Source organism: Balaenoptera acutorostrata, chromosome 9 (assembly GCF_949987535.1).
Source record: "Balaenoptera acutorostrata chromosome 9, mBalAcu1.1, whole genome shotgun sequence".
NCBI lineage: Eukaryota > Metazoa > Chordata > Mammalia > Artiodactyla > Balaenopteridae > Balaenoptera > Balaenoptera acutorostrata.
Window position 1 is genome coordinate 3412566 of NC_080072.1, and position 24723 is coordinate 3437288.

The following is a 24723-nucleotide window of genomic DNA, read 5'->3' on the forward strand; positions in this document are numbered from 1 at the left end:
TGACAACCTGCACTTGGGGCTGGTGTCTGAAGTCCAAGGAGGAGGTCGTGGGAACCTCCAGTCTGTAGCCGGTGAGTCAGAAGCGCAGGTAGCAACCTAGACTTGCAGTTGACATCTGAAGTGGGCGTGCGGGAGTTGTGCGACTGAATCTGCAACGTGCAGGCTCTGAAGCCACCTCGGAGCAGGTAGCGTGAGAAGTGAGCTGAATTCTCAGGCGCCCCGCCGGTGTCTGAGAATTGTTTGTTGCGGGGTGGGGGGGGTGGGGGGGCGGGACTACCCCGACATTAGAAGTGGAGTCTCAGAACACCAATAGGATATTTCATTTTCCCCCCAAAACAGCTTTATGCGTTGAAATTATTTTTTAAGAGTAGTTTTTATTGAGCTATAATTACATAAAATACAACACACCCACTTAAAGCATACAGTTCAGTAGTTCTTTAGTATTGTCACGAGGTGGTGCTGTTACCCTCCAGGGCTCTTGGCCTCCTTAATCAACAGAAATGGATCAGAGGCCAGACAAGAAATTCAGGCAAGGCTGTACTGGGGCCCCTGCTGCAGCAGGGGGGAGTGAGAACAAGAGGTTCCCTTGCTCACTTCCCGAGAGGTGGGGCGAGCTGGTTCCTTCTATGGCCTGAGGGTAGGGGTGTGTCCTCGGGTCGGGCTGGAGGCGTGGCTTAGGTGGTCTGCCCACCCCTTTGGTGGTGTTCTGTGCAGCGGGCATGCGCAGGACCCTGCTTTTGCTCCCAGCTCTTCAGAAGTGGCAGTTGGGTTTTGGGGCTTTTTGTATCTTGTTGTCTGTAATTTGCCCCAACTGTACATGCACACAGTTATTTTTAGTCCCTTAAAGTTTCTTTGTATTTTGTTGCTCAAGGAGACGTTTGTTCAGATGTAAGCACTGCAGCAAAGGGTCCCAGGTCCCAGGTCCCAGCCTGTCTCAGTGCAACCATCACCACAACCGACCTTTAGAACATTTTCATCCCCCCAAGAGGAGACCCTGCTTGTTAGTGATCAATTCCTACCCACCCCACCCCACCCCAAGCAACCACTCATCTGCTTTCTCTCAATGAGCTGGAATTATTTTTTTAATATGTATTATATTACATAATTATATAATACATATGCCACATTCAATGAGCTGGAATTACTGCTTCCATTGTCCAGATTAGAATAACCAATGCTCCCAGGAAGACTGGTCAGCAGGAAGGTGGCATGAGCTTTGTGACACACAAAGACCACTCTGGCTGCTACGGGGAGGACAGACCATGCTTCAGAGTGACTTCTGGGGAAAAGGTGTGGCAGGTTCCCCCGTTGAAGCACTGTTTCCGCCCCTCAGGAGGGTGTGGGAAAGACCAGCTGGCCACCTAGCAACTATAGAACCGATGTAAACTTTGAAAAGCAAAAAGGTACAGCCATGCTCCAAGGTGAATATCTCTGTGGACCAAAAGTGAACAGAAGTGCAAAGCAGTGAGCAGGCTGAGGCTGCGGGTCCACTGACACGTGGATTATCTTCCAACAGTAAATGCATTAGACCCACGTGGTTCAAGGTTGGTTGAATCTTCGGCTGTGGAGCTGTGGATATGGAGGGACTGAGTCTACAGAGGGCCCACTCTAAATTATACTCAGATTTTTGACTTTGAGGAGGGTTGGCACCCCTAACCCCTGAGTGGCTCAAGGGTCACCTATGCTCCAAGAAATACAGTAAAACTGCAAACTCTCAAGAATCAAAAATCATAGAAGTTACCAGAATGAAAAGACAGATGGTTTGCAAAAGGATGACAATTAGCCCCACTACAGACATGCCCTCTGCCTAAAGGGTGTCAGGTGACAGTGGGCTAATATCTTTGAAGTGTTGAGAGAAAATAACCATCAATCTGGAATGTGATAGAGTCTTTCCGAGAGTGTGTGGTAAATGTTATAATAATGAGCCTTATTATGGACTGAATGGTGTTCCTGACCCCCAGCACCTCAGAATGTGACTGTATTTGGAGATGAGATAGGGCCCTTAAGGATGTAACTAAGGTTAAATGAGGTCATAAGGGTGAGGCCCTAACCTAATAGGACTGGTGTCCTTATGAGAAGAGGAGAAAAGGACACAGACACACACAGAGGGCCGTCCCCGTGAGGACACAGGGAGAAGACGGCCGTCTACACGCCGAGGAGAGAGGCCTCAGGAGGACCAGCCCTGCCCACGCCTGGATCTGGGATTCCAGCCTCCAGGACTGGGGACAGTGATGTCTGTTGGTTAAAGCCCCTCGTGTGTGATATTGTGTTGTAGCAGGCGGAGCAGACTCATACAGCCCTCAGTGTGTCCACACCTCTTTGTTGTGTGACTGACCTAGCCGGCTTGGGCTATAATAACAGAATACCATAGGCTGGGTGGCTTATACATTTATTTCTCACAGTTCTAGAGGGTGGGAGTCCCAGATCAAGGTGTCAGCAGAATTGGTGTCTGGTGAGAGCTGGCTTCCTGATTCATAACCGGCCAGCTTCTCCTCGTGTCTTCACATGGCGAGGGAGCTCTCTGGGTCTCTTTTATAAGAAAACTAATCCCATTCATGAGGTCTCCACCCTCAGGACCTAAGCATCTCCCAAAGGCCTCACCTCCAAATACCATCACACTGGGCATTAGGTTTAAACGTATGAATTGGCGGGGGGAACACAAACATTCAGTCCACAGCAGTGACATAACTGTTCCGCTTATCAGGAAACAGGTGGGGTCTATTTCTCCAAGCTTTTGAATGTGGACTGGCATTGTGACACTCTGATCAATAGAACGTGGCAGAAATGACATTGTATGACTTCTATTTTTTGGGGGGGGGGGCGTCCCCCCACACCACACGGCATGTGGGATCTTAGTTCCCTGACCAGGGATCGAACCCGTGCCCCCTGCAGTGGAAGCACGGAGTCTTAATCACTGGACCACCGGGGAAGTCCCGTTGTATGCATTCTAAATATAATGTTAAGGATCCTTAACATTACGATGTTAGCCCTTACGATGCCTTGCTGCTTCTGGTCTTACAATCTTGGAACTTGAGACTACACTGCTGTGAAGAAGCTCCTGGAGTGTGAGAGACGCCACATGAAGGAGAACCCAGGCCTCCCAGCCAAAAGCCAGCACCAGCTTCCAGGTACTTGACTGAGACCACCTCGGACTTTCCAGCCCCACAAGAGCTGTCAGGTGACTGCCATCACGTAAGCGGTTCCAGGAAAGACCAGCAGAAGAACCACCCAGACTGCCAGTCCACCGAATCAAGAGAAACAAGAAATCATTGTTTTTACCACTAAGTTTTGGGGTGGATTTTTACAAAGCAACAGATAAGATAGCAGATGGTGATCTTTCAGGGAATTGTGAAATCAATCTTCTGGGGGAGGAAAACAGCATAAAAAGTATATAAGACGGCAGAATAGAATATATGAGTTCATTGCATACATAATAGTTGCAATTGTCTATTGCTGTGTAATAAGGCACTCCAAAAGTTCATGGTGAAAAACAACCACCATTTTATGCTGAAACTTCATGGATCAGGAGTCTGGAAAGTGCAGGGGACGGCTCATCTTTGTTTTCGATGGAGCCTCGGCTGTGATAGATCAAATTTTTGGCTGTGGCTGGATGAACTGATTAGGGCCGTATGTCTGGGGCCTTGGCTCTGTCTGCTGGGTGCGTTCCTCATTTCTTCTCCCCATCATGTCTTCAGGAACAGGAATGTCCAACTTGGCTTCTTCACTTCCAATAGGCTGGCAGGAGCCGTGAGGATCTCGCTCTGCACAGCTCTCCATGGGGCCAGCTTGGGCTTCCTTACAGCATGGTGGGCCTGGGTAGTTGGACTTCTTACTCGGTGGCTGATTTCTGCAAGGCTTCTGCTGACCTCGCTTCAGAGGTCCGTGAACATCACACCTGCTACATTCTTCTGGTCAACCAGGTAAGTCACTGAGGCCAGCCCAGGCTTAAGGAGGTAGGGAGGGGGGGGATTAAGACCCCACCTCTCACTGAGAGGAGCAGCAAAGAATCTGCAGCCTAGGCGGTATTTTGTCACACACGGTATTTCTAAGATATCACTGCTTGTAAGACACATCCTGACTTCACGGGTAAAAAAAAGTGAAAAAACGGTCATAATAAAATTGATGAAATGTACTGTATACATGCTGAGCTGTGGTGTAAAATGTTTTCCACTGTGGGTTGCTTAGAAGTTCAAAACTAGGCTAAATTACATTCCAAAGTGAGAGCCAAGAAGCAATTTCCAGACATCTAGTCCAGACTGAGACAGTTTATCACACGGAGGATGTCCCTAAAATAACTATTAAAATTTTTCTTATGCTAAAAAAATTCACACGAATGCAAAAACAGATTAATATAATAAACCTTCATGAAACCGTTACCCATCTTTTTTTCTTTTTTAACATCTTTATTGGAGTATAATTGCTTTACAATGTTGTGTTAGTTTCTGCTGTATAACAAAGTGAATCAGCTATACATAAACATATATCCCCATGTCCCCTCCCTCTTGCGTCTCCCTCCCACCCTCCCTATCCCACCCCTCTAGGTGGTCACAAAGCACCGAGCAGATCTCCCTGTGCTATGCAGCTGTTTTCCACTAGCTATCTATTTTACATTTGGTAGTGTATTTATGTCCATGCCACTCTCTCACTTTGTCCCAGCTTACCCTTCCCCCTCCTGGTGTCCTCAAGTCCATTCTCTATGTCTGCATCTTTATTCCTGTCCTGCCCCTAGGTTCTTCAGAACCTTTTTTTTTTTTAGATTTCATATATATATATGGAATACATGTATACGGTAGTTGCTTTTCTCTTTCTTACTACACCCTGTATGACAGTCTCTAGGTCCATCCACCTCACTACAAATAACTCAATTTCGTTCCTTTTTATGGCTGAGTAATATTCCATTGTATATATGTGCCGCATCTTCTTTATCCATTCATCTGTCGATGGACACTTCCATCACCCATCTTTTAACAGTTATCTCCCCACAGGGTCAATTTTGTTTGATCCATATCCTGACTTATCCCTGCCCCAGGATTATTTTAAAGCAAATGCCAGACACTGTATTATTTCATCTGTAAATACTGGGGAATACTGTCTTTCCACGTGCCTTTTTTGTTGTAATCATAGTAATCCATTTGGCTTGGCAATAAATAATATTTACAGCCTTATTAATGGAAACAGTGGACATGGATTCAACCAACTTTGATTTAACTGTGTTGGGAGAGGATAGGGCAGGGCAGAGGAATGCTAAAATTCCCATCTACCATAAAGAGTTGCCATCTGCAAAGTCTAAAATTGGTGAATCAAGGGTTTCCCTGGTGGTGCAGTGGTTAAGAATCCGCCTGCCAGTGCAGGGAACACGGATTTGAGCCCTGGCCCGGGAAGATCCCACATGCCGCGGAGCAACTAAGCCCGTGCGCCACAACTACTGAGCCCGAGAGCCACAACTACTGAAGCCCACGCGCCTAGAGCCCGTGCTCCACAACAAGAGAAGCCACTGCAACTAGAGAAAGCCCACACGCAGCAACAGAGACCCAACGCTGCCAAAAATAAAAACAAATAAATCAATTTATAAAAAATATATAAATAAAATTGGTGAATCAAGAGACCACATTAAGCACAAATTATTTAGGAGTAAGGAAGCAACTAGAGGAAACAGTTAACCCAGTTGCACATGGACCAGAGAAGGGGAAGTCAGAGAGTGGGGCCGCTGGGGTTTCACTTAAGTGATATACACTTTATTACTCTGATTAAAATAAAACATTAAAAAGAAAATAAGGTGGGGACTTCCCTCGTGGTCCAGTGGTTAAGACTCCATGCTCCCAATGCAGGGGGCCCGGGTTCAATCCCTGATCCGGGAACTAGATCCCACATGCATGCCACAACTGAGTTTTCATGCCACAACTAAGGAGCCTGCCTGCCACAACTAAGACCTGATGCAACCAAATAAATAAATGTTAAATGAAAAAAAAAAAAAGAAAATAAGATGTTGGAGAATTGATGACTAAAATCTCTTCGGCCCTATAGGTAGTGTAATACTACAATTCCTCAGTTACGTTTTCTTTTTTTTTAAAATAAATTTATTTATTTCATTTATTTTATTTCTGGCTGCATTGGGTCTTTGTTGCTGCACGCGGGCTTTCTCTAGTCGCAGCGAGTGGGGGCTACTCTTCTTTGCGGTGCACGGGTTTCTCATTGCGGTGGCTTCTCTTGTTACGGAGCACGGGCTCTAGGTGTGCAGGCTTCAGTAGTTGTGGCGTGCAGGCTCAGTACTTGTGGCGCACGGGCTTAGTTGCTCCGCAGCATGTGGGATCTTCCCGGACCAGGGCTCAAACCCGTGTCCCCTGCATTAGCAGGCGGATTCTTAACCACTGTGCCACCAGGTAAGTCCCCAAACCACTTTTTAATAGAGCAGAGCCCATCCGTCAACCTTTGCAGCTAGGGACACTCGACACACTCCAGTTGGAAGAATACCTCTCCTACCAGTCAAACCTGTTTGCACGCCATGGCTCATTTTGATTATTTTAAAATATTTTCCACGTTCTTCCTGGCCAGTCTCTGCCCGCACCTGCCAGGTCACTGTGAGCCGTCTGGACGCTCCTTCCCCCCACGTCCCAGCCCAGCCCCCTGCTCTCTGCTCACAGCGCCCTTCATGGGATGTCGAGGGTCCAGTCCCCACTAGAGGGCGGTCCCTGGGGAGGGCCAGTTCTACCCATCCTGGTATCTCCAGGGCGGCAGGGTCTTCTCCAGAGTGCCGAATGGTGGTGGCCCCACAAAGATACGTCTGTGCACATCTCTGGAACTGGTGAATGTGACTTTATTTGGCAAAGTGATCTTTGTAGATGTAATTAAGGATCTTGAGATGAGATCACCTTGGATTACCTGCATGGGCCAATGACAAGTGGTCTTCTAAAGAGACAGAAGATGAGACACTCAGAGGAGAGAGGCCACGTGAAGACAGAGCAGACTGGAGGAACGTGGCCATGGCTGCGGAAGCCAGCAACCACCGAACACTGGAAGAGAGAATGGACCCTCCCCTCGAGCCTCCGCAAGGACCTGGCCCACCTCCTCTCCCACTGCACCTGCATGCCGGGCGTAGGGCTGTACATAGTGCTGGTCTCAGACAGCAGTACTTGAAAAGGTGCCCCGCTGAGTCCAGGACATGAAACAGCAAAGGCACTGGCTACCCATTCTCACCAAGGGATTAAGCCAAGGAAATGTAAGAAACAAAAGGATCTGCGATATTTAGAAATGTATTGAGGACTTCCTTGGTGGCGCAGCGGTTAAGAATCCACCTGCCAGTGCAGGGGACACGGGTTCGAGCCCTGGTCCAGGAAGATCCCACATGCCGTGGAGCAACTAATCCCGTGGGCCACAACTACTGAGCCTGTGCTCTAGAGCCCGCGTGCCACAACTACGGAAGCCCGCATGCCTAGAGCCCGTGCTCCGCAACAAGAGAAGCCACCACAATGAGAAGCCCGCTCACCGCAACCAGAGAAAGCCCGCACGCAGCAACGAAGACCCAATGCAGCCAAAAATAAAAATAAACAAACAAATTTATAGAAATGTACCGAATGACACGTGGGTAGTTACAACAGCAGCTGTGGTAGCACTTGGATATGCACCTACTCATCTATCTGGCAAGAACACAGGAAAGACGGACTCTCCCGGATACCCCGGAAACCCATCTTGGGTGAAGAGAGGACTTAGCTAGCAAAAGGCAAAGAACAAAAATCGAAACCACGGTGACCTCAAAAATGCATGACGTGAAACTTAAAGAGAGACCCTTAAGGGTAGGATACGTAGCCTAACAAAGAGTTTTTAATGGTGGGAAGAGTCAAGATCCTCTTTAACGTGACCACACCTGGACTGCAGACTGATTTCCCTCCCATGCCCGTGATGGGCAAGCCCTGGGCACTGGCTGTGAAGGGAGCAGACCTAAGAAGCATGGCTAACGAGTGTTCTAAGAGAAGCAAAACTACAGAAACATCTCCTTACTGCTTTCTTTGGGTACTTCTCCATCGACACTTGTTTTTAAAGGCCTAAGTGGAATCAATGAAACAAGCTGTCATGAAACACCTGCAGCTTATGAATCATGCGTGACTCTGTTTCCAGAATCTTTCAGATACTCAAGGCTCGCTTGGCTTTGGTCAAGCAAAAATGGAATGTGAGAAGAGGAAAGCACTCTGTGGCTTTAAATCTCACGCGTAAGTTAACCCTGAGAACCAGGAAATGCAGAAAACAAGGCTGCTCCTAAGTTAAGCTGGAAGATGAGCAGCACAGGCTCTAAAGAGGGAAACACACAATGACCTGACAGCTATGCCGACAGAAACAAGCCGGAATGCGTTCATCCACGTAAACAAAACAGGTGCCATTCAGAAAGGAAGCCCTGTCAGCCCTGGAGGGACAGTCGGGACAGGAATGAAAACCGAGGCCACGGCCAGCAGTGCCCACCCAACAGGGCCCAAGTAGGGTGGTGTCAGTCACCGGGCTTCCTGCGCCCCCAGACCTGATGGCGGTCACAACTTCGCGGTGGGGAGGGCGGGAAACGTCACCTAGGGAGCTGAGGCGTCCGTGCCCTCGTCCTAGTGCCACCCGCAGTGGCCCTTTGTGAGCAGTCACCTGCACCCACTCTGCCACCCACTAGTGCCCGGCTGTCCCCCTGGGGATCCACTTTCAGCCCTCCAGCTTGCGTGTTCCCACCCCTCTGCCACACTGAACCCGGACGTGACTCAGGACTTGGCTTGAGCTATCACAGAGGCCATGAATCTGGAAGGACACAGCCCTGGGACCCTTGAGTGACCACGTGGGAAGAGCAGGAGACCAAGCCTGCACAGAGGAAGCGGAGCTAAGGCACGCGCACGCGCGCACACACACCGCCACCAGCACAAGTGCCCCTTCTCTGCCGCTGGCTCTGGCCTTACCTCAGCTGGAAACAGACCCCAGCTGCTCCTGCTCCACCGCTGGCTCCTAAAAACGCACCTCCTGCAAGAGCTGCTGTTCCGGCTGCCCTGAGTGTGCCCAGGGCTGTGGTGGCACAGGGGCATCGGACAAGTGTGGCTGCCATGCCTGATGCGGGGGGAGCCTGATTCGGGGGGAGCCTGATGCGGGGGGGGGAGCCTGATGCCGGGGGAGCCTGATGCGGGGGGAGCCTGATGCGGGGGGGAGCCTGATGCGGGGGGGGGGCCTGATGCCGGGGGGGGGGGCCTGATGCGGGGGGAGCCTGATGCGGGGGGAGCCTGATGCGGGGGGGAGCCTGATGCGGGGGGGGGGCCTGATGCGGGGGGAGCCTGATGCCGGGGGAGCCTGATGCGGGGGGAGCCTGATGCAGGGGGCAGCCTGATGCGGGGGGGGGAGCCTGATGCGGGGGGGAGCCTGATGTGGGGGGGAGCCTGATGCGGGGGGAGCCTGATGCGGGGGGGGGGAGCCTGATGCCGGGGGAGCCTGATGCGGGGGGGGGGGAGCCTGATGCGGGGGGAGCCTGATGCCGGGGGAGCCTGATGCGGGGGGGGGGAGCCTGATGCGGGGGGGGGGGGAGCCTGATGCGGGGGGGGGAGCCTGATGCGGGGGGAGCCTGATGCCGGGGGAGCCTGATGCGGGGGGGAGCCTGATGCGGGGGGAGCCTGATGCCGGGGGGGAGCCTGATGCCGGGGGGAGAGCCTGATGCGGGGGGAGCCTGATGCCGGGGGAGCCTGATGCGGGGGGGAGCCTGATGCCGGGGGGGGCCTGATGCAGGGGGCGGCCTGATGCGGGGGGGGAGCCTGATGCGGGGGGCAGCCTGATGCGGGGGGGGAGCCTGATGCGGGGGGGAGCCTGATGTGGGGGGGAGCCTGATGCGGGGGGAGCCTGATGCGGGGGAGCCTGATGCGGGGGGGGGGAGCCTGATGCCGGGGGAGCCTGATGCGGGGGGGGGAGCCTGATGCGGGGGGGAGCCTGATGCGGGGGGAGCCTGATGCCGGGGGAGCCTGATGCCGGGGGGGAGCCTGATGCCGGGGGGAGAGCCTGATGCGGGGGGAGCCTGATGCCGGGGGAGCCTGATGCGGGGGGAGCCTGATGCCGGGGGGAGAGCCTGATGCCGGGGGAGCCTGATGCGGGGGGGAGCCTGATGCCGGGGGGAGAGCCTGATGCGGGGGGAGCCTGATGCCAGGGGAGCCTGATGCGGGGGGGAGCCTGATGCCGGGGGGGGGGGAGCCTGATGCCGGGGGAGCCTGATGCGGGGGGGGAGCCTGATGCCGGGGGGAGAGCCTGCTCCCAGATGTACCCAGAGCTGTGATTATAAGTCTGCATTAAAAATCTTTTTTCATACTTCCCTAACTCCCTTGCTACATTCTTGTTTCTATGGAATATGTGAATAAAATTTGTTGACTAAAAAAAAAAATTAAAAAGCACCCACACCCATACACACGCATGCGTGCACACACACACCCCCGGGGCTCCTCCTTCGGGTCCAGGTCTGGGTTGCCCTCGGCCGCCCCAGCCCTGGACTCCATAGGTGGGCCTACGCATCTCCACGTTGTTTCCGACAATCGGCCCGGTGCCTGTGGCAAGCAGAGGCTTCCAGGGCCCGGCTCCCCGTAGGTACTGATGAGACGGCGCCTCTGGTCTCCAGAACCGAGGGCACGAACACCTACCTGGTCACCCTCTGGGGGACACCTGACCCTACACTCCCATCGTCCAGCCTTTTTAGTCTGTCCATCCATTCCTATAGCAGAATTTCCATATGACGACACTGGCTCCGATCAGTCGGCCTGGAGCGGGAGATACAACAGCTGCGGTCAATTCTCAGTAGGAGTACAGCTTACCCTCGGTACTCTTTATTGGCAGTGGAAAATTTTGCTTCAGTACTTTATTGAAAGAAAGCAATAAATAATACTGTGATAAAAATAGTTCAAAAGTAGACTGTACATACTTTGTTACATAATCAGGAAGTTCACAAAAGATGAATAGAAAAACAGAACGGTAACAGTGAACTGTACAAGTAAATTAAAGGCAGAGCCCAAATGTAAAAAGACACGCCATCTCTGTCTACCGGTACATCAGCTGCGTAATAAATAATGCACCATGATCTGAACACATCTCTTGCTGGCTTTTTAATATGCCATTTAAAAAGTAAAAGTTACATTTGCTACTTATAGAATCCAAAATGGCTATATCGTCAAAATCTAAAAATGTACGACTAGGTCCATTCTTTAAACATGTTTACAGACAAATGTAAAAGGATGATTTACATCAGAAAAATAAGGCCTTGATTAGAGCTGCACTACATTATTTTCAGGATCTCGTGCCTTCATCTTCGGCGTGCACCAGTGTCTCCTCAGTGAGTGCAGTGCTTCGTGATTGGTCCTCTAAGAGTCGGCGCCCTTGACCCGGCTTCCGGGGGGGGGGGGGGGGGCGGGGCGGGGAAGGTAAAGGGGGCGGGCGCGGCGGGCTGCGGGGGCCCAGGCCCCACCCCCCCACCGGAGTCGCTCTTCCCCCAGCTCGTGGCTTCTGCCAGTCACCCAAGACGAGGTATCCGGATCCACAGAGGCCAGGCTATGGAAGAGCTCACCGGTCCTAAGAGATTTTCATAGTGTTCTAATGATCCTTTCAGTCCAAATTTGATTAGAAGCTGATATTTAACACCCCGTATTTTTAATCTCTTCACGCTACAGAGTAAAGCATTTCTTGCTAGAAAAAGTATAGCTAAGGTCAGTCATTAAAACACAACAACAATTGCTTGAAAGTAAGTTGGCTTCTTTCAAAATGATTGTTGTAGGGCTAGGTTACAGTTTGTAAAGGATAATGCACGCTGTGTCATGATGATTTTACAAACGCAGTAAAATCATTTTCTCTGTCATGGTTTATCATTAAAAAATTAAACAAGAATAATTACAATAAATGCATAATTTACAAAAGCCCTATATTTGTTCATAGGATTTATACATACAAGCATTACAGTACATTCCTTTGAAAGACTAAAATCAGATATAAGAACATGAACTGATCTGAAAGGATATTTATAGCCTGGATATACATGAAAAAGTAAGTAACTATATAAATGAAGTCATAAGTTTACATAAATATAAGAAACATTAAATTCTAAAATATTTTCTCTATGGTATTCATGAATTTTTCGCTAATTAAAAACTCTGTAATAAAATATCTTAGGGTCCATATAACAAGTATTAACAGATTAAAGATTCCATTGAGCTCAAAATGTAGTCTTCGCTGGATTCAAAATGCTGCATAATCATCTGTAGAAGTAGTGTGGGTAAACTGGAAAATAAAATAAAAGCAAACGAGTCAGTCTTGAGACGGCTTCAAGTGCCCGAGCTCCTACCCCTCCACGACCCCCCAAGCCCTACTTTCTGTGCTTTGGCTGCTTTTAGAATTTAGGTAAGTATCAAGGACCAAGCAGATCAAGGACAGAATTCCTTTCCTTGACTGACTTTCTTTCGACATACATCTAAAAGCTGCTAATAAGAAAACCAATCATGCATTCCAGCTGAGACGTGACAACAGAACCCTGAGAGCAGCGAGGGGAGGGCTGGGCTCCCGGGCCCACACCCACCCAGAGCACCACCTGCAAAGCAAGGGTGGTCCCTCAGCAGCGGCCGGCCCCCAGATGCCAGCGCAGTTTCGTTTTAAAGACGGGCCTTTGGCCTGAGAGGCACACGGCGGTGCAGCCTCTTGAACCCTGATGCTTCGGGGCTTGTTCCCTTCGAGAATGTGCACGCAGGACACGGTGCTGCAGCACCGCTGACGCGGGAGCGACACCAGCACACAGGGCAACGCGAGGGAGACCCGGGCCGTGCACTGACCACTCCCGGCGGCAGCTAAGCGCCAAGGTCACCTTCCGCTCTCCTGCCGCCCCGCCCCCCCGACGCTCCGGCGCCAGGGCGGGGCCGGGCCGCCCCGTACTCACCGGCGGAGGCTCAGCAGGAGTAAGTCCTGACTGCAGCGGAGTCCAGCCTCTGCGCTCCCGCCACGCTGCCTGGTCCGACAAGCACGGGAGGAAGCGTGCAAACACAGCGTGCGGTTAGTGGTGGGACGCCACACGGGGGCACAAGGACGGACACGCACTCACATCCACAGCGGCCACCTCCTGAGGGCTCTGGGGGAAACCTCTAGAGGGGGAGGGGCGGACGAGCCGGAGAAAGGGAGCCTAAGGGCCACCACGTGGGGGTTCCCTTCACCTCCGCCACCCTGGGGGGCACAGGGAGGTCACACTACAGCAGCAGCCGCAGTCTGATGACAGAGAAACGCCTGCACGGTGGGTGACGACTACTCAGCGTGACCACGTGGTCCCTCCTTAAACCCTCTAGATGCAGAGAGCGCCTGGACTTCTCTTTCGCTGTATCCGTGAGGACGGTACTCGGTACTCGGGCAATAGTAACAGCGGCCACGTGACGGGCCCCCCCAAGGGGACGACGGCCTGGAGGCCCCGCGCTCTGCTGCCCCAGGGGGACCCGCCTGCTCTCTCTCCCCGGGGAGCCTCCCCCAGCGGCTCGGGCAGTGGGCAGAGGGCAGAGGACGGGGACTTGGCTAACAAAGCGGAAGCCCAGCGTCAGTTTCCACCCGAAAGGATGTCACCATTGACGGTTTTTTTCTTGTCAAGAAACAGGCTGCAGGGCCCAATAGGTAAGCCCTCACCCCGCTTCAAGCAGAGTAAGAAATTTCCACAACCCCTAGCAGAAATCCACTGCTCCCAATGCAACATTTTTCGTTTTCCCACAGGTCCAGCAGGAACACATCTTACCAACATTTGGCAGTGGTTCCAGAAAGGGCTTAAGACAGCTGGTGCTGCTGATTGGAGATTTTTTTTTTAAAGCCATTGATTTGGACGTTTTATTTTACTTTATTTATTTATATTTGGCCATGCCACGTGGCACGCAGGATCTTAGTTCCCGACCAGGGATCGAACCCGCGCCCCCTGCATTGGAAGCGTGGAGCCTTAACCACTGGACCACCAGGGAAGTCCCGCAGATCATCTTTCTAAATCCTTCTGATCCTAAGAACCCCAGAGGCCTGCTGCACTTTGCCTTCAAAAGCCATGAAAACAACCCATTTTAACAGTTTATGCCTTCCTTCTTACACAAGGGTAAAAAGTCATCTCCCATATAATAGATTGCCTACACCTCTTTCTAGGAGTATTTTTAATTTATCAAAACTCTAATGTTAACATCACTGTGAGCATTTAACAGCGAAATGCGATTTATAACGAGGAGAATGGAAATGAAGCAGTGAGGAAAATAAGAAAGCACTCATTTAGACTATCCAATAAATTGAAGGCCAAGCTACGGTTAAAATCTGTAAAAATGAACTGCATGCTCCTTGGAAGAAAAATGCTATTTAAAGAAAAAAAAAAAAATTTGCTGGGTTCCCCCTGGGTTCCCTCCCACTCCCCGGGTTAAGCATATTATTGAATTCTGGCACCGAGATCCAGCTTTTTAATAAAAATGCTGCCCTGTAAGCCACCCTCACTAAAGTGTCCAGCTTATTTAGCAAAGGCTTCCCTAAATGTACTTTGCTCTGGTTTTCATACAGGCAAGTGAGAGTAAAACTTACAAACCTATGCATGGGAAGGGCTGACAACAGGAGAAAACTGCAAACCCCGTCAGCACACTTCGAAAACCCCTCGCTCTCCTGCAGCTCCGCCACGGCAGGCGTGGGGACAGCCAAGTAACAGCAGCGCCGCAGGGGCCCTAAGGGCTCCGCCCTCACGGGACTGAGGACTCGCCAGGCGCTTTCCTGAGCCGTGACCCCCTCTGTGAATCACTTGTGTAACTGGCACAGCCAGCCGGGGAGGAGGGCGCCCCAAGACGACCCTTTCCCAGATGGGAAACAGGCGCGGTGCTCAAGGCGCCTCCTAGGCCACAGGGCCAGGCTCGGACCCAGGCTGTCTGTCTCTCGATTTTGCTGTCGAGTGGGGACACAGCAGCGCTGAGAGCCCACCCTTAACTAGCGGTGCTCTCTGGCAGAGCAGTTGTCAAAGGGAAGATCAGAGCTGGGTGTGAAATGACTATGGGCCCAGCCGTGCTCGGGTGATGACTTCTCTCGGCCTCACCCTCTTCCTTCTCCCCGGCCTTCTACAGCGTGCAAGGGACAAATAACAGTGAGGACAGGAAGGTGGAGGTTATTTCAAATGGACTCAGTCATCCTTCTAGCGTGAAGAGAAGTCGAGGGGGAACTGGTGTGGTCTGAAAGCTACTAAGCTATTTTATGAAACAGCTTCTGAGTGCTGCCTGCCACACACACATCTTTACGAGCATGGGTGTCGATCTAACGCTCTGAGAACACACGCGATTCTTAGTTTTATTAGTTAGAAGAGTATGCTAATATTCAACCAGACAAGAACTTAAGAATTAAGACTGTATTACTGTTAAACTTTTATAAACAGATGTTAGGATGAATTTTAAACATTTACACCTGGGCATGCAACAGTACTCCAGTGCCTTGTAACGTATTAAGTAGGCCATTCTAGATCATTATTAATGCTCCAGTCCCAGAGCTGCTCAAGCCGCCTACAAGCGGCTGGGGCAGCACTGCATCACCTACCGTCCAGCTGCATCTTCTTTGGCTGCACAGAGGGCGAGGACAGAGAGGATGGGACCCGGAAGTTTGCGGGGAGAGTCTCTGCTGACCCAGCAGCTAAGCCACGAACATCCTTTGGTCTAAATTTTTTTCTCCAAGAAGGTGCTCTCCTAAAGCTTTTATCATCATCCTGGTGAATTAAAGGACAGAAAACAAGACAGATTTAAAAATAAAGGACAAAAACATAAAGTTACCAGCCCTTTAAAATGACTGAGCTTGTTACCGCATCTTTATCTCACCCCATTCGTGACAACCATGTGATTAGCTGGGAGCTGTGGAGAGTGGCCGGGGGCCGGTACCACTGATGCTGGGACCCTAACTGAGCATCACCCAGGACTGCCTGGGCCGCCCGGGTGTACGTTCCTCCTGACAATTACCAGGCTTCACTTCTTATCTTGAAGGAATCACCTTCTTGCTATATAAGATAACACGTTTTTATTTGTCTTTAGAAACAGTTTTCGAGCTGTAAACAATTCTGTCTCATGCTGGGACAGAGCCAGCAAATGCTGCTTTAGGTGCCCTTCTACTCTCTTTGTCAAACTCAAGTTTCCTTAACGTCCAATGAAGAGAATAACAATAGTGTGGGAATAAATGAGTCACGGTTTTGTGTAAGGGGAAATTAATATTTTGTGCTTTTCAATATACTTATGAAACAGTCCCCCAAAGCACAGGGGCTCTGGATTAGGGTAAGACATCCGGCTGGTCCCCAAAACACAACTTAGACTCCATTCCTAAGCTGAAACCAGTGTTTTACGATATAAAAAAAAATACTTTTGAAGGGTATCAAAAGTTAAATAGCGAAAACTAAAAAAAATACAAACCCCTATCTTACTGAAGATACTCATTTTTTTAAAATTAATTTATTTAATTAACTTATTTATTTTTGGCCGTGCTGGGTCTTTGTTGCTGCCCACGGGCTTTCCCTAGTTGCGGCGAGCAGGGGCTACTCTTTGTTGCGGTGCGCGGGCTTCTCACTGAGGTGGCTTCTTTTGTCGTGGAGCACGGGTTCTAGGCGCACGGGCTTCAGTAGTTGTGGCTCGCGGGCTCTAGAGTGCAGGCTCAGTAGTTGTGGCGCACGGGCTTAGCTGCTCCGTGGCATGTGGGATCATCCCAGACCAGGGCTCAAACCCATGTCCCCCGCGTTGGCAGGCGGATTCTTAACCACTGCACCACCAGGGAAGTCCAAAGATAGTAATTTTTTAATAGCTCATTTGTTAATAAATTTTTAAGAGCAAAGCTTAATTTGTAAAGTAAAATTGTCTCCACATTTAGAAGAAATACCCTGACTACATGGTTCATACAAGTATGATAAAATAATGACTTTTAAAGTTGCATTAATGTAAATTAAGCTGAAAACTTACTTCATCGAACCTTCTGTCGGTCCCCATGACCAAAAGGTTGTTAAACTCTCTTTCCAAGACAGCACGAGCCTGAAATCATAAAACAACACCACCCTACAGCTTTCAACAATCTCATTTGAATATCAGCATATCCAGACTGTTTTTTTAAACCAAGACTTTAAAAACAAAACAAAACAAAACAAAAAAACTCAAACTATGATAGTATTTTAAATCAGGGGTTTAACATGGAGTCCTTGGATGGCCTTTTGGGGAGAGGGATCCATGACCTCTTGGAAATTATATACAAAAGTGTGCTCTGTGGGTTGGTGCTGGTGCGAAGATCGGGATACTGGCAAAAGATATACAATCTTCCGCAGAAGAATAAAAAAATTTCCTCATTCTCAAATGAGCCCACAAGTCAACAAAAATTGCACAGGGCAATTACATGTAGAAACAAAATTAATAAAACCTTCATCTGACACACAAGAGTTATTTCTCTTTCCACGGAAGAACTAAATCTTGATACACGTCACTCTTAGCAGAGTATTGACTTGAATGAAAGTTCCCCTTATTTTGTTTACCGTAAGACTCTCATGCTTCCAACGGAAAATGAAAAGTCGATAGGCAAAAATACTGAGGAATGAAGCATTACGGATTTTGAACTATTATATGACAGATTTGGTATGGAATGAGATTACTAGTGGTCTGAGATGTTGTTAAGTTTGGTCTCCATTCAGATAGGCAGCTACATGTCTGCATGGGGAGAACGGACCACACACTGCGCCGCAGTGAAGGCCCGGCGTCTGGGCTGTACCTGTGTGTTCTGCGTAGGGATCTGTAACAAGAGGGCCAGTGCGTTGAAGTCGAAGGTTTCGTCTAAGGCCAGAAGGGCACCGTGCACACCGCTCTCTATGAGATTGTTTGCGTATTCCTTGAGACCAATGGAGAGGATCCAGCGAATCACTCGATCATTGCTCCAAACAAGCACATCTGCAGATGAATAAAAACAGTTTTAAAAGTGGCCTCAGAAAGCTGTGTTCATCACGCACACCCTGCAGGCACGGCGGAAAGATCCCTACCGTGGAACTGACCCTTCAGTTCCTGACAAAAGCCACGATCTCCGTGAGGGCTGGGAGACACCACTAGGCGGGCAGCCAACCCCTACTGTACTGAGACGCTGATGGCTCGGCCCTTCTCCACTCTAATGGAGACTGTCCCGTCAGAACTCATTCTTCAAGTGAACCCAAGAGGAATGAAGTTATGATGTACACTTCATTTCTAGAGAATAGAAAACGAGGATCCGGGGATCAGAAACAAAAGGACACACAAGGATGTGAAGGCCCACCAGGTACGAACACGTTTCAGATACAGACTTGCGAGACTTTCGATGTACTTTCCTCCCGTCCCGAGGAGGAGCTGGCACCATATCCGGACACCTTGCTCAATTCGGCATCCACCTCTCACTTACAGTCGTGAAGGCTTTTTTCTTGAAGCCATTTTTGTTGTCTCTCTTTTGTTAAAAAGAGAGAAACTTAAAGATATTCTCCAGCATATTAGAGATTTAGGGGGGAGATTTCATATTAAGCCAAGTCATAAATGATTAAATCTGCGCTAGTGGAGAGCTAAAAATAGCCACTCTGTACAAATACATCCAGATGATCACCGATTACTTTCAAAGACAGCTTCTGTCAACCGTAAAAAGATTTAAACCATTTAAACCATACAGAAAACAAATGAAACAGATTTACAGATTTCATTACCAATGCTCTTTCCTGGATAAAGGTATAGAATATATAAATGTTGGCTTCTGGCTTTTCTCATGATTCAAATTAACTCAATCACGACTCAACTATCCTTCAAATGGGCCGTCTCCCCAACCATATTTTTACCTTTAGTTTGTTTCTTAGTAAAAGCTGGGGATGAAAACAGCACTTATACTCACAGTGCTGTGGTAAGGATTAAATAAAGTAACCTTTGAAAGTGCCTGGACTTGTTCCATAAGTCTTACTATTATTATTACTATTAATATTATTAATTTATTTTCTGAAAATTCTGGGAGGTTTTACATTGAGCTTAATCACTAACACCTTATTTAAAAGCACTCTATCATACTTGATCATTGAGAGGCGCACAGAGTGAGACGCTCCCCCTCGGAGACAAGCATCTGACATCTCCCAGTTGGACAGCCCACATCCTCCCAGGCCTCCACACCCGCCTTCTAACTGAAATGCCTCTGCCCTCCTCCCTGGCTAAGAAGCTCCCACTGCACCTTCGAGGCCCGCTCCCTCCAGCCTGGGAGGAGAGCCACGCTGCTCTCCTCTGCACTCCTCAAGTCCTTTGACAAATGGCCAGAGCAGTATTTTTCACACTTAAATCAAATGAGTGAACAGCAGGTCTTGTTCTTTTCGGCTCTGGAATTATCTACAGTGTGTAGCAGCATTTCTGAGTAAAACAGGACACGTGTCATAGTAACAGGAAATCTCTAGGGTCATGGGAAAACTGTTTACCTTGAGACACCTAACCTATAGACTGAGCGCAAGGACACAGGCACAAGTGCTCTGCCCACAGAGGAGGATCTTAAAAACACTCCCTCCTCTGTAATGATGCCAGACACGTTTTCTCCACTTAAAGCATTTCCTGATTTTTTTCTTTAAAACAGGATATCATTGAGGCTGCTAGTACACTGGGAAGCAAGAAACACGACTGTACTAGCCTTTTAGTTCATTCTGGCTTTCTTCTCTTTTTCTTTCCAGTTCTTTCCGGTCATAATTTAACCTTCGCAGGCACATAATTCCACACTGGAAACTGTTTCTATTTCCAAGAGAAAAAGAAAAAAAAGGAAAAAATTTAGACCTGGCAACAGTCAAACATCTCTCAGCCAATTAGTAAGAACCACTTGCGGCGACTAACCTGTGAAAACTATCAACCATTTTCAGCTGCCCGCGAAGGTCTTTCTTGGTCAAGTGGTCCAGCATCCGCGCGTCCACGAGGCACTCCATGAAGTAGCTCCGGTACTGCGGGAGGCCCAGGCTGGGCAGCCACTCGTTGCCGATCCACTCGTGGTTCATGTCCCCGTATGCCAGTGTCTGCTTTCAATAATCAAGGATGATCAGTTCAGGAAAAAACCCATGAAAGCAGCCACAAAGACCATTTATATCATTTTTAAACTGGATTTTTAATCTGTTACATATTCTCAAAGGCTAATAAGCTAATGACAACGTGGTTGCTTATAATTTCAAAATAATTTGATCTCTTACTTACTACCTTATGAATTTGCTGGCAAAATTTTATACAAAAGGAATTATGCCATTAAAACTCTATGACTCTCTTGTGTGTGTAAATTTAACCTATTTAACAACCACGATAAAAATTATAACTGACTACACATTACTTTTCTGAAATAGCTTTTATACATAATAATACATCAGCAAAGAATGATCACGACTCATGAACAAGTTTGAAGGATCAATCTAACTCTACTCATTAACAATATCTCTGGCTGTCTTTAATTTTATTTTTAACACTTTGTTTTCCAAATTTCCTTAACAAGACATCTGTTAATTTCCAAGTCAGTCAAGTGAATTAAAAAATAGTTTTAAAAGAAGCGGTAAGCAAAGCAGTAACTGATAGGCTGAAAGGAGAAAGAGACAAACGCACAATTATAGTCAGAGAGCTCAACCCTCCTCTCTCAATTATTCAATAACTGATTGAACGAGGAAGCCAAAACAGACAACCAACCAACCCCAGTAAGGATACAGAAGCCTTAAACAACGCTATCAACCAACCTAACCTAATTGACATTTTATGTAACACTCCATCCAACCGCACGATACATTCTTTATGGGGATATGGAACACTCTTCAAGACAGACAAATCTCAGCATACTTAAAGTGACTGAAATCATACAAAGTATGTTCTCTGACCTCAAAAGAATTAAATTAGGAATCAATGAAGCAGAAAGAAGAAAATAAACCAGCAGAAATCAATGAAATGGAAACCAGAAAAACAGAAAATAAAACAATGTAACTAAAATCAGTTTCTTCATAGATATCAATAAAATTGACCAACCAGAGTGATCAAGAAAAAAGAGAAGACATAAACCACCAATATCAAGAATGAAAGAGGGGACATCAGTACAGATCCTATAGACACTGAAAGGATAGCAACAAGGGTAAATTGTGAACAACTTTAAGCAACTTACATAAAATAGTCTAATTTCTAGAAAGACACAATTTATGAAAGCCACTCAGTAAGAAACAGATAACCTGAATCTATTAAAACTCGTATTTGTAGTTATAAACCTTCCTACCCACCCATACACGCACACACATAAAATCTCTACCCTAAATGGCTTCACTAGTGAATCCTATCAAGCATGTATGAAAAAAATACCAATTCTACACAAACTATTCCAAAATAGTGAAGAAAAAAACGCCTAACTCATTCTACGAGGCCAGAATTATCTTGATACCTAAACCAGAGAAACATATAATAAGAAAACTACAAACCAATATCCCTCAGAGACACAGAAGCAGAATTCCTTAACAAAGTATCAGGAAATCAATCATCAATTAAACGAACAGGGTTATCATGACAAGTAGGGTTTATCCCAAGAACGTAAGGTTGGGTCAACATTTGAAAAACCAATGAAATTCACTGTATCAAAGGACTGAAAAGAAAAACCACAATATCATCTCGAAAGACAAACAAAAGGCATCTGACAATATCCATCATTTATATACGGAAATCTCAGCAATCTAGGAATGGAAGAAAACTGCCTCAACCTCATATAAAGAGCATCTACAAAAAACGTAGAGCTGACAACATACAATGCATTCTCCCTAAGATCAGGAACAAAGCAAGGATGTCTGCACTCGCAACTTTTATTCAACACTGTATTGGAACTCCTAGCCACTGTAATAAGACAAGAAAAAAGAAATCAAAATCATATGAACTGGAAAAGCAATAAAACGGTATTTGCAGATGACCTGGTTATTAATGTCGAAAATGAATCTGCAAAACAGTTACAAGAATAAAAATGAGTTTATTAGCAAAGTTGCAGGATACAAGGTCAACATATAAAAATGCACAATACTTGTAAATACTAGAAATAAACTGGAAATGAAATTTTAAAAAATACCACTTATAATAACATCATCAAAACCCATGAAATCCTCAGGGATAAATCTAACAGAATATGTGCAAGGTCTGCACAATGAAAAATAAGCACATTATATGTATATACACACATACCAAAGAAAGGTACTTGATGTTCTTCAGTCCAAGAAGACTAAGGTATATTCAGAGGAATTCTGTACACTATGGAATCCTTGGAAATAGTATCTCTCGACTACCACCATGGTCTGTCTCAAAAATATGGCCTCTAATCTATTATTTATACCAACGAAGCTGGAAGGAATGACTCAGACTCCAGCAAGAACACTCAAATTCTAATAGAAAAAAAAAATGTTTCTAATAGAAAAAAAAATTCTATAAATAGTCGTGAGTGGAGATAAACATCAAACATTTTTGGGACATCATCACAGTATCATGTTTTTTCACTCTTTCAAACCCAACTCTCATCTCATAAGCCTGACACTTACAGCATGAATATCTGGTATTATTTTCTTGCTTGCGGATTATGTATTCTTAAAGAGACACAAGATGCAAAGACATTTCTAAACAGAGAATTCCATGGAAGCAGAAGCTTCCGTATCTTTGTTGACTCCTTAGGTACTCTAGTCACACCTAAATGGTCGATAATGTAGGTTTCTGGGAAAATCAGGCTCAATCCCAGGGAGACCCACACCTCCTAGGCTGTCATCACAGCCTCTGAAGAAAAGCACACAATGGGGCTCTCTCATGATCAGAGGACATTTGGGATAGAAGAGACTCTATAGGGTCTATTTTTCCATCACTGAAATGACCACATACAAATCAGTTGTCTGAACTCTGTACAAGGTGAAAGTGACGGCACGGATGCAGCTGTCCTGTTCGATCCTGTACCACCGGTGGGCAGCGTAGTCTCGCGCGGACAGCTGGGTGATGCTACTTCCTAAATGAAGGCATCCAAGGCTCTGACAACACCTTGATGTCTTCTTCCCCTGAGTGCCCAAGGGCACCTCAAACTTCCCCTTGGGTTAGGAGCTGGTCACTGTGCTAATACCACAGGGAATACGCACTGTACGCCATGTGCCCCTGGCAGATTCACGGACACCAGGAAGCCTCTTTGCTTTCCTCTCCTCTGGGAGAGGGGTGGAGTGAAAGCGGTCCTTGCTTACGCTGAGGGACTGAACGTTGGCAATTCTGGCGTCATCGGCAGGGCTCATCTTCGTTTATATTTCCATTGCGAAAAGCAAACATCCAGCTTATTTAATTTACACTTCGTGCCCCATGACGCAGGGAATTTTATATTCAAGTGCTCACCAAGTTCTGCTTCTTAGTGTAAAATATACTGATGTTTAAGTAATTATGAAATGCACTCTTTCAAATTCACTGATAGTCATTAGTGACTAGGTTAAAAAATTAATGAGGATATTTATCTGGAGTAGTGGCAAAGAATACCTAAATGGGGGGGGTGGAGCTCACAGAATCATATTATAGCTTTTCCTCTTCTGTTAAAAAGTGATATAATTGGCTTTATTTCAGGAGCACAAATAGAGGGAAGCAGGTGTTTCAACCAACAACCTGTAATCAGGAAAATTCTGATTTAAAACTCCTTTGACTTTCCAGTTAAACAGTTATCCTTTCAAGGTCCGTGAACAGGTGCCACTGGTAAGCGCCTCAGGGAAACTCCAGCCACACCCGGCAGCCTTCGACTTGTTGCGAGTCACAGGGCAATGTCGGTGGGATCACACGTAGGGAAATCACTGATTTTAATCAACGGGTCTCAAAGTAAAGCTGCAAAACAGCTGTGACAGAGCTTTTCTGGAGTTGACCTGGGGACCTAACAATTCAACACGTACGTTAAGCGAGAATGGGCTCAATTTCTGAGAATCCCATCAGTGAGAAAGCCTTTGGAACAACACTGTATTAGGACACTCTGTAGTAAATGCCGGCAGAGGTAGAGTCTCTACGCAGCTCTTGTGTTGGAAATTTATTAGAACACGATTTTCTCATCAGTAGATCTTGTGACTAACGCTACCCCCACCAGGGACTGAAATACATCATCTCAGGAGCTGCGGAAGCCACAGGGCTTTGTAGGAAAGACCTCGTGTCAAACAAAGTGATTTATGTTAATGAGAATTAGCTACGAGGGCACCACCCAAGAAATGTTCAAAGTTGTCCATGAGACGCGCTCTTTAATCCTGTGCTTTCTTTGGCTAATGCTTTCAAATCATTAACAATATTCTATGTCAAGAAGTTAAAAACGTCAAGAAAAGTAAATTACAAGTTTTCATACTCCAATTCTTTTTGTTGCTGTACATACAGTGAAGAATACATTATAGAAAGTCTCCAACCTGAGCCCAGCTTCCCTCCTCATCTTCCTGATGTTACGTGGTTAGGGATGCAAAAGAACATAACTATTAGTATTGGTGAGCTTAGTGACGCAAGCAAATTAACTTTGCAGGGGAGGTGCAGCTTAACTGGGCGAAAAGGGTCACAGAATCAAAGCATCATGCAAAACTCATGCAAAACCAACAATTCCCGTGTCTCATGCAAGGAGCGGACTTCCCACGGCAAGCACACCCGGAAGAGGAGAAAACTAGGGCCAGAGGGCTGAACTGAGGTCTCCCCTAAAGAAGACAGCAATTAAGTCTATTCTACATGGAGCAAGTCTACCAACTTTAAGTTCCTGAAAAAAATATAAAAT

The 24723-nt window shown here is 47.4% G+C and overlaps 1 protein-coding gene across 7 annotated transcripts in view; it reads right to left on the reverse strand.

Moving 5' to 3' along the window:
• Window positions 1–11383: 11383 nt before the first annotated feature.
• The window catches only part of PPFIA1 (PTPRF interacting protein alpha 1), a 93136-nt gene continuing 79796 nt past the window's right edge, over window positions 11384–24723 (reverse strand). For 4 of the 7 annotated variants that reach the window (XM_057552333.1, XM_057552337.1, XM_057552336.1 and 1 more), the window contains 7 exons: window positions 19821–19996; window positions 19624–19721; window positions 17725–17900; window positions 16932–17000; window positions 15535–15700; window positions 12902–12970; window positions 11384–12252 (listed from right to left, as the gene is read on the reverse strand). In XM_057552333.1, coding sequence (XP_057408316.1) covers window positions 12912–12970; window positions 15535–15700; window positions 16932–17000; window positions 17725–17900; window positions 19624–19721; window positions 19821–19996 — 744 coding nt within the window. In that variant the 3' untranslated portion in view covers window positions 11384–12252; window positions 12902–12911. Of the gene's footprint in view, window positions 12253–12901; window positions 12971–15534; window positions 15701–16931; window positions 17001–17724; window positions 17901–19623; window positions 19722–19820; window positions 19997–24370; window positions 24398–24723 lie in introns of all 7 variants that reach the window. The other 3 variants (XM_057552335.1, XM_057552338.1, XM_057552339.1) reach the window with 2 other exon arrangements.